The sequence below is a fragment of the Morus notabilis genome, unplaced genomic scaffold (assembly GCF_000414095.1).
Source record: "Morus notabilis unplaced genomic scaffold, ASM41409v2 Scaffold451, whole genome shotgun sequence".
Lineage (NCBI taxonomy): Eukaryota > Viridiplantae > Streptophyta > Magnoliopsida > Rosales > Moraceae > Morus > Morus notabilis.
In genome coordinates this window covers 685,513-695,883 of record NW_010361080.1, presented here as the reverse complement: position 1 = coordinate 695,883, position 10,371 = coordinate 685,513, and the positions used below count along the sequence as shown (strand labels likewise).

The 10,371-nt window shown below is 34.0% G+C and overlaps 1 protein-coding gene across 2 annotated transcripts; it reads right to left on the bottom strand.

The window, feature by feature from the left end:
- Window positions 1-3,323: 3,323 nt before the first annotated feature.
- LOC21408531 (CDP-diacylglycerol--serine O-phosphatidyltransferase 1) lies at window positions 3,324-9,884 on the bottom strand. Of its 2 annotated transcripts, none has more exons than XM_010098429.2 (13): window positions 9,543-9,884; window positions 7,524-7,726; window positions 6,538-6,603; window positions 6,384-6,443; window positions 5,740-5,830; window positions 5,464-5,518; window positions 5,236-5,315; window positions 5,014-5,130; window positions 4,750-4,834; window positions 4,445-4,536; window positions 3,986-4,239; window positions 3,804-3,892; window positions 3,324-3,682 (listed from the first exon to the last, which is right to left on the bottom strand). In XM_010098429.2, the coding sequence occupies exons 2-13, from the start codon at window positions 7,688-7,690 to the stop codon at window positions 3,555-3,557; spliced, it is 1,284 nt and encodes a 427-aa protein (XP_010096731.1). In that variant the 5' UTR covers window positions 7,691-7,726; window positions 9,543-9,884; the 3' UTR covers window positions 3,324-3,554. The 2 variants fall into 2 exon arrangements, with proteins under 2 accessions (XP_010096731.1, XP_024021594.1); XM_024165826.1 differs by lacking the exon at window positions 9,543-9,884 and adding an exon at window positions 9,159-9,217.
- Between the last annotated feature and the right edge of the window lie 487 nt (window positions 9,885-10,371).

The following is a 10,371-nucleotide window of genomic DNA, read 5'->3' as shown; positions in this document are numbered from 1 at the left end:
CAAGAAACAAGATTTTAGATTCAAGGACCACCATTTTACATTCTCGACCGAAATTCGGGTTGCCTTGAAATTATCAGAAAAAACGACACTCCCTGCACTCCAATGGTGAAAGAAGATCCTAATAAAGTATGTCAAAGGTATAATGAAGATGAGTACTCAAAAGGGTACCAGAAAAGCACAACTGAAATTTTGAGTGCTTTTACCAAGTGAAATAACTAGTGTTATGATGTGTGTTGGTGAATTGATTGTGAGAGGAAACTGGCTATAGGTCAGTTACCAAAAGGGGGTCACTTAGAAAAAGGAAAAGGTTGTGATTGCCCTGTCTGAGTGAGTCTCATTGTGGTAAAAGAATTATTTGGTGTAAGTAATAACAATCATACAGCTATTCAATCTGTCAAATAAAATATGTTGTACAACATGGAGAAAGATCATATGCAAATGAACCGCAACTCATTCACAGATTGAACATGATTAAACCAAGGAAAACTTTCTGGCCTTAGAAAGAAGGAACTGAGACTAAACTTTATAAGACAATAGTATAAGAACATTCTGCATGGCATACAAAGTAGTTAAAACTATCCATAGTGTATATTTTTAAACAAAAAAACTTTTAGTTGTAAATACTATTTAATTTAAACATAATGCTGATTTGATCTATCATTACTACTAAAATCTCAACTTCTCAAGCTTCCACTAAACCTTTTCCAAAACAAAAAAGTTGTTGGGCTCTGTAACATATTAGAGTCTACCCCACATGAAGGTAGCAAGGTTCGTGTGTGCCTATGAGATGTGGGTCCCACCCCAATGAGAGAGAGTCGAGTGGAACTAGGTTCCTAGATGCCATTAACTCCGCTCCACATATATGGCTTTCGAAATTGAGAACCACATTATTTTTTTTTTAGAAACAACTGAATAGAATCGCTCTTCCTAAAATAATGCACAATGTCTCAGCGACAATTATTCACTAGGCTTTAGAAAGAGACGTGACACTTGCACTCACCTAAGAAATAGACCTATATATATGTGTGTGTGTGTATGGGTAGCTCCCACAAGTAAGTGGACACTATTTGCATTTGAAGTGAAGCGATGCTGAAAGAATTTGATTGAAACAAATGGCCGACAATTATAAGGGTGTGATGGGACAACAAAAGCCCGCATGTGTACACACACATGCAACTGCACAAAGAAACAGCTGCAGAGAGAGAGAGAGAGAGGGACAAAGAGGCAATGAATTGTGAAGTTTTGGGAGATACATTTGGCTTTGCCTTGTCTTGCCACTTGCCAGGCATGTCATATCTGATAGCCTTCATGATTTACTTTTGTAGTCTCTCTAGGCGTCTTAATGCTCTGCCCGCCGTCCCCATTTCACTGTCTGCTTGGTCTCCTGATCCAACTCAAACTTTGACAGTGACCCTCTAATTAATTAAACCAGAAAAATTTAAATATATACGAAAATAAGGGCACCAAACTTACATTTTTAAAAAAAATTATTATCATCAGTGTTTTTTAATTTTAAGGTTATTTTTAATTTACTTTTTAAATTTTAAAAATTTTTATTTTATCTATTAAATTTTAAATTATTCTCACTTAAATTTTTACTGTTGTAATTTTTATTAAAATCAAATAGAAAAAAAGTAGGCTAAGTATTGTAATGTAGTTCTTATATTTTTGTTTCTAACAAAAATATCACCCGATTACATTACTTTTTTTTTTCTATCAGTTTCTAACAAAAATTACAATAAAATGGGTTAAGTGAGAATAATTCAAAGTTCATAGGATATAGTGAGAATTTTTAAAGTTCATAAATAAACTGAGAATGACTCTAAAATTCAAAGAGTACTAGTGATAATAATTTTTTTTTTTAATGAGTGAAATTTTTTTAATTTATTGTCCCTTCTCATTGAAATTTAGTCAGAGTTGTAAAATGAGATGGTATGGTTAATTTCTTTGAAAGCAAAAGTTGAAGAGCTTAGGATCCGTTTGGTTAGAGAAATAAAGAGTATGAATGATAGAGAGAGAGAGTTTGAGGAATAGAGATAGGAAATAAGAAAAGAATAATAGTAATCTTTTATATTGTTTGATATGATATGATGGATGAAAAATTGAAATAAATCAATGATAAATATAGTTATTTATTAAATTACTATATTATCCATTTAAATTATTTGTTAACAATTTGTTTAGGGGACAAAAGAATCTTTTTAATATCTAACTTGATGAATTATTTGAATACTTCTATTAATAAAATGATCCATGAGAAAGAGAAAAAGAGCACGTCCCTCCACCTCTCATCTCTCTCCACCAAATGATTAACCCTCTCCCTCTCCACTCCTCTCCATGCCTCCATCTCTCACTCCAACCAAACACACTAAATAACAAAATAAGATTCAAGCAAATTTTTATGTGTTAAATAAGATTTTACACTCTCTCTCGTATCAAGTTACTCAATTCCGGCAATTTTAGTTACAGAGGACAAAATCGGACGGTTTGGAAAATTTAGAGGATGGAATGAGACTTTTTTTAGTTCAAGGATTGGAGCAAAAGGTAAGATTTACATCAGTTCAATACAAATATCGATACCAATATTATAATTAGCATAGAAATGAGTTTAAGCAATTCATTTACACCAACATATAATATATTAGAAAAAAATGGAAAATACCCTTTTATAATAGTTATCTTCGTGTTATTGACCTCTTAATCATAAGTGTCGTTTTATCAAAATTGATCAACTCAAATACATTAAAAACAAAAGGGGCAATGATGAACGCAAGTTTATCCTTAATTCTATCAGGATAAAAATTTGACGACGCTGGATTAGATTTGTCCTTAATTCTATAATTTACGCTTTAATTGCATTTCAAATACCAAATACGCTCTGTAGTTCCGCTACAAAGTAGCAATGGTTAATGCTGTATTAATGGCAATTCAGTGGCAATGCATAATCAATTTCTGAATCTAGCGTTAATCTGAATTTGGCGAGAAGCAACAAATAATTATCAAATGCTTTCAAAAGAGAGAAAAAATCTTCCAAGTGAACAGTCAGAGAGTCACCAGTCACGTGGCACAAATTAGTCTTAACCAATTTATGTTGTGAAATGCAATATGAGGCGTTAACCAACGTCTAGACTATGAGCCAAAAAATAAAAGGTGAAATTAACAATAACCTTGTGTGGTAAATATTAACTAAAAGCCAGTAAAGAAAAATAACTTCAACTACATATAATTGATTCTCTCTTCTTCTTTTTTTTCCCCTTTATAAACCACAGAATAAAACTGGGACAATTAGAAATTAAAAGCTGGAAATTTAAAAGTGGAAAAAATTTGCCAGTAATGGTGGCAACCCGTAACTCATGAGCCTTCCAGTAGAAGCATTTCCCACTACCCAACAAGAAAGAATTAACGATATTCTCTGCTCAAGAAAACTGTGATCCACTAATCTAAGAAAATATGGATTTACAATTTTTTAAAAAAAGAGGATCAGTATTTACATGGAAGGATAAACTTCAAGGAAAGGTAGGAATCAAAGAATGATGTAGAGAAGTAGTGCAGTATCATTGCCTCTTTCTCACTAAACTTCGATGAGATTGCCACGACCAAACAATGAGGAATAGTACGAGGAATGCTCCGACGGATGTCCAAAAGGTTACCAGCCATAATGGCATAGGTTTAGGATACAATCCTGGCAGAATCGAGAGGAAAAGCGCTATTTAAGTCGGTATAAAATACAAAGTTGTTGATAATCGAGATCGTATAATTAAACCTGTTTAAAAAAAAAAAAAAAAAAAAAAAAAAAAACATACCGTGTCCAAACTTGATGCAAATGAGAAGTTCAACGATGCAAATAGCAATGGAAAGCCAACAAAATGCGCCGACCTTCTTGACCGGTTTTCTGTAAGATTAACGGTGATATAAAACACATGGGAAAAGAAGGCCAAGAGGTACACACATGATTTTGTCAGGGGGAGTGAGAAAGAGAGAGTACCGGTCCTGAAGGTATGAATTGTACTCGCGAATTGTCGGAATTGCAATTAGCCACCACAATATCAACCTATAGACGATAACAGGGTTTCGGGGAGGAATCCACAGACAAAACTTGAGAAAGAATGTGTTAAGCTCTACTGTAAGGAACACAATGCAAAGGCAAAGAACTTGAATGAAACGCCATGGACCAAGCAGGGGATGCCACTCATCTTTATCCCACTGAGCTGGCGTAAATTGTTCTAATGTCCTTTTGACCTGAATCAGTCATCTTAAAAATCAACGCAGTTTCAATAGCAAGACTCGGAAAACAAAATACAAGGGGGGGAAAAAGGTTTTCTCCCGCAGAAAGGTCAGGCATGGGGAATAAGCTTTCTACTCCAAACTTTACAATGCAATTTTGAACATCTTGCCAAAACCGTCTATCAACTATTTGAAATTAAATGTATAGTCAAAAGCATACTTTTCCGATGATATTAGGCTGACGGCTTATCCCGACCCACTTGTATGTTTTTCCATCAAAGTATCTAACAGTATGCATTCCTGCCCAGATACCTGCAGAATATACAACAAAAGAAACTTGTTCAGAGGGCTCCCCAGTTTCCAAATGAAAAGTATTTAAAATCAACGAAATTACTACTTTATTTCACTTTACAGTATAACACGATAAAGATGTTGAGAACGTCCTAATTTAAGATCTAGATATTATAGCTAAAGATAGAACTCAACCATAACAAGCCAAAATTTTTAAAAATTAAAAGTTCTTACCAAACCAATTGCAGATCAAAATATCAAGAATAATACTGTCCCACCAACATTCGTTGAAATTTGGTAACATGTGGCGGAAGGTAAGCTGAAATGCCGAAATAAGCTTTAGTTTACAATCAATATGGCCACTTGAGCATAGAAATTATGCACGTGTTAGAAATATAAAGATAGACAAGGAGAGAGAGAGAATGGAACTAAGTTAAGTGAACTAAGTTAAGCTGAATACGAGAAGGGAAATGTACTAAGTTATGTCAAGGAAATAACCTCCATCAACTCAAATCCAATTGATAGAACCCAAAGAAGAGGCTGATTACGGATCAATATAGCTTTTCCCCACCATCCAATAATATGAGCTAAAACAAATTCATCAAAAAGTGTTTCCTAAACAGAGGGGAAAAGTAAAATTAGAAGATCGCTTCACTCCGCGAAGAACATAAAATAAGAAAATGTTAACTGGTAGATAGGTTCACAAAGAAGAAATCATACATAAACATTCTTAAACCTGCTTGTAGGATTTTCAGGGAGATATATGCGGCAATCTGCTCCATAGGATCTTTCTGGAAGTTCTGCACGTAATCATACAATAGACAGAGATTTAAGAAAGTTCCAAGAGATATATAGCCAATATAAGCTATTTCTTACAGCTCATGCAATGGTTGAAAACAGAGAAAATTCATAAGCCAATTAACAGTTTGGAATCAAGAACTGCATTACCAACACCAAGATCTGGATGGAGAAACTTCATAAACTGCCTAGCATCATCTCGCTTCTGGAAAGTGAGAAATTGAAAAGTTACCATGACATGAAAGTGACGCAGTAGAATAATAAATGAAACTTAAGAAGGCAAAAAGTGATAACAACTTGAGAGGAGACTCTAGAAAAAATTCAAAAGATAGTGTATACTCAAAACAGATTTTCTTTTTCTTTTTTTAGGAAAAACAAAACGAGTAGCAAAGCCAATCTAAAGACAAAGGAAGCAGAGAAACCAACCTGAAAAAGCAAAAATGTGAGAGAAACAAGGTAAACAACAGCCATTCCATGAACTAAGCGCCAAATTGCCGGATGTGGCCGAATCAGAACCCTGTATGAAGTTCCACATCAGCAAACAGTAACAACAGGCTCGATCAAATACTACAAGAAACTTCAGGAAAAACATGACTGGTATTTTGCAGAACACATTCATTTTAAAACGGAACAAAAACCAAATAACACGTGATCCAAACAAGACAATCTCCCCTTTCTTTACAAGCAAAAATATGCTGGAAATCCAGCTGCATATAAACCATTTTTATCGGCATAGCTTCAACTTGCTACAGAGAAGGTGACTAGCAGCCAAAAGACTTTCAAAACAAAGGCATTTCAGGTTCTGATATCACTCACTCTTCGTGTTTAAATTAGATAGAAATGCTAATTAAACAAGTATCTACGGACTCCCAAGTCCAAAGGTCAAAAGGAGACAGAAAGGAAAGTTTAAGGAAAAGTATCCGCTTTCACCTCACAAAAATCACAACGCAACTTAAAAGCAATGCATTTAAGTCTAAGAAAAAAGATATAAAAAAGAAATAAATTGACAAGAGTCCAAAAGGTAATTGTAAAACAATAAATGTTCACAACAAATGTAGCCGAGCACTTACGAAGAAGGGGCTTGCAGCAAGCAATAAGCAAGAAAAACTGCAATCATTGCCCATACGCCCCTACAAGAAACAAGTGTTAAGAAAATTCTACTTGAGAAAAAATTCTACAAAGATATTGCACAAAGACAGGTATATACAATAAATAAGAACCTACCTTTTCACTGATGTAACAAGATCTCCAGATACAGTACTTTCAGGATCCAGTGCCCCACTTGCCCATCTGGTAAATGCATCCAGGGAAAAAAAAAAGAAAAAAGAAAAAAAAAGAGCAAATATTATTTGATGCAATACACTAATCATTGTGTCAAAGCAGCAGCATGGTAATATAAGCTCATCTAAGGCACGTTTATCTTTCATAATTCCACTTTCATATCCTACAAAATGGACAAATTTTATAAAACCGCTTCTTTTCTCTGATATATTGACAGACTCAAAAACGATTAGACAAAATGCACAAAATTCTCTTGACCACATGGAGATTCAAAGAAAGGAGAACAAAGAACAACCTGAAAAGGATGACAGAATCTTCTTCAACCATCCTTTCCTAATCTAGTACAAGTTGTCACCCAAGATAAAAGTTTGCAAACTTTAAGGAAGCAAGCAAATATGGAGAACTGATTACCTCATCATTTTCCTGCTATAGAAATTCTATCTATCAGATTCTAGATAGTCGTAGCTTAATAATATCCACAAGAAGAAACATCATTTTGTTTTAAGACCCAAAGATGGCGAAAACAAAACCCAATGCTAAGAGAAACAAGTAAAAAACAGTAATTAAAGCAAAATACAAATAAATAAATGAAGGAGAAATTCAAAGTGATTCTCCTACCCAGAAAGAGCCACTCTCTCAATATAAAATGATTGTGAATTCCCTTTAAAGATTCATATGAATCTGGAGGGACTACATACATGATTCTGAGTTAAATGACTTAAGCAAGGATTGCAGGAAATGTAAAGCTGAGGCAAGTCACAAACTTCCCATCCAGATTGCAAAAAATGAAGCTGAAAGTTAACAGTTAATTAAGCGCCTATGATCAATGTTAATATTCTGAAGATGAATTGCAATATTGGTTACTAATAAAGAATTGCATAATTGCTAAAACCATCTATATAGGACTTCAAAGTTGGCAGAACCCTCACATAAGAAAACATGCGCCAACAAGTAACATTGAAATGGTCCGAGGCTTGTATGCCCATGCCGTCCATGGATCAAGGTCATCTCCAACACTAGAGTGAATGACATCACCATTTTCTTGACCATGATGATCATTTCTTCTTAATCTCCTATGACCATTAGGCCGCTCCATCAGTCGTCAAACTGTCAGAAAATTATAACCTGCTCACTGCAAACCATAAAATACAAAATAAAAAAAGGTGAACCTGGCGTCAATGGAGGAATCAAAACTCATAATAAATAAGTGGGAAAAAAATCAGTGGATATATGCTCAGCTCATGAAATTGAGAAAACAAAAACCAGAAAGAAAGTTGTGATAATTTCTTCAAATATCATGGCCCCATTTTTGAGCTAACAGCACTCGATTACTTTCACCGATCACAGCTACATTCCATGCTTACAATATAATACCACTAAGGCCTACATGTTTGACACATTTCTTCCATTAAAATTGAAAATTAGTCAGCCATAAATCGAAACAAGGTCGCCCGACAGAGAGGTACCGTCCCTACATGTTGTACTAAGATTCATGGTAATATCCAACACCGTTCTCTATAAAGGAGCAACCCACTTCCACACTAAATTCCACGATCCCCACATATTGTCTTGGTGGCATTTCACATCATTCTCTATAAAGTAAGAAAACCCCCCTTCCACACAAAATTCCACAATGAAAAATGATTTCATATGATCCAAATTGATATTCCCAAGTAAAATATTTCAAGGCCAACAAACGATCAAAAGAAAAAGAATTTAATGGTGGGGTATTTAAATAAAAATACACTATTGTATGGACACAATTTTTAACCGTTAGATCACCTCAAAATTATATCAAATTAACAAAGCTACAAGAATTTAACAGAACTTCATAAAGATCTAACAATTAAAACTATGTCTTACCAGTAGAGTATTTTTTATACTCTACCACAAAATTCCTCAATATCCCTAAACTCAGCCAAGATTAAATTCACCCTCTTTTAAAACCTGTCCAACTTAAAAACATCCTAGTTTACATTCCATTCCACACCATAGATGAAAAATTCCAAATAGATAACCAAACTTTCATGCTTAAACGGGAAAGCACATTAATAATTTCAGGTCAAGTGTCAATAAAACCAACACTTTACTCACCTAGATAACTCACTCAGTTATTTATCTAGACTTATCTCTCTTCTAGTTGTTAAGTCTCTTACTCTAGAAAAAACGCCACCTTACTAATAAAAAGCAGTCAAATGAGTAAATTCACAACCCAATGTAGTAAATTTGGATCACTTGTTGATGAAGAAGATTGTCCTAACCAATAAATTAATCACAATTAAACACCCACCAAACTGGTATCAAATTAAAGCACATGCAAAAGCACAAAAACCCAAATACATCTATAATCCAAATTCCATTAAATAACAACCCACTAAACTTTTACAAAAATTAGCAAAACTTTAAAACCTATCTAGAAACAAGAAACCAAATAGAAAAGCATTACATATACACACATGAATTAATGATGGAAAAAGGAAAATAGATTAAATTAAACCAAGTTGAAGCAAATTAAATCAAAGTAAATCTCACGTTAATGATCATTAAATCAGAAAACAACCCACCAAGAAGTCATGGTTGCAATTCGAAGTGAAAACCTTGCATGTGTGAAAAAACAAATGGGTAATACATATGAAGACGCTAATGACAATTAGCAATACTAATTAATCATGATTTGGAAAACCAAAACACTAGGGAAAAAAAGTAAGAAATGACGCTTTTATAATTTGCAATGAATGAAATAAAATGAAATTAAAAAAAAAAGAGAGAATAAATACGTACAGACCAACACGATTCTCAGATTCATACATATATATATATATATATGTATGCTTGCGTGTGCGTGTGCGTGTGCGTGTGTAGAGAGAGAAAGTGATAGAGAGAGAGAGAGAGGAGTATAGAAAAAAGCTATGTATTTCAGCGAGAGAGAGATGTAGATATATACTTACGTAAGGATGAAGGAGAGAGAAGTGGGACAGACAAAGTAGTCGTAGGCGTACGATTGGAGGGACCAAGAGATCCTCAGCCGTCGGATCAGACAAAATTCCAATTAACCGAACGAACCACAGCGACGGCGACGGCGATGACGATAACTTAACCGGTTTATCAATGGCGAAGAACAACAAACGATGAAAAAGGAGAAGATACTAGAATATATATATATATGATTGGAAAGAGAAAACTTTTGATCCTTTTGTGAATCGGATTGAAATAGTATTTGGAGCGACGAAAAGATAAGAAAAAGGAAAGGAAAAAATTAAGAGAGAGAGGTTTCGGTTTCTCTCTCTTCAGTTTCTCTTTCTTCTGCGCAGATAGATGGAGAGAGAAAGAGCCCCTCTCTCTCTCTCTCTCTCTCTCTCGCTCTGCAACAGCGGCGAAAAGGCAAAGGATGACTATGATGAGAAAAATGTATTAGCTGTATATATATATATTTATATATGCGTGTGTGTGAGTTTATATGACATAAAAGGCAGAGGAGAGAGAAAGAAAGAGACAGAGAGAGAGTACGACGGTCAAAGAGAGATTTGAAGATGTTTTTTAAGATACGGTCCAAACTCCAAATTGAGAGTGTCTATTTATTAGGCACCGTTTAATTCATTTATTTAAAATTTTAATTTAAATTAAGTGTTTATTTATTAGGCAATGTTTAATTCATTTATTTAAATTTTTAATTTAAATTAAAATATAATTTTATGTGATAATTTTTTATTTTAATAAAAAAATTAAATGAGAGTCTTTTATTATAATAAAATTTGAATCGATAAAATAAATGAGATC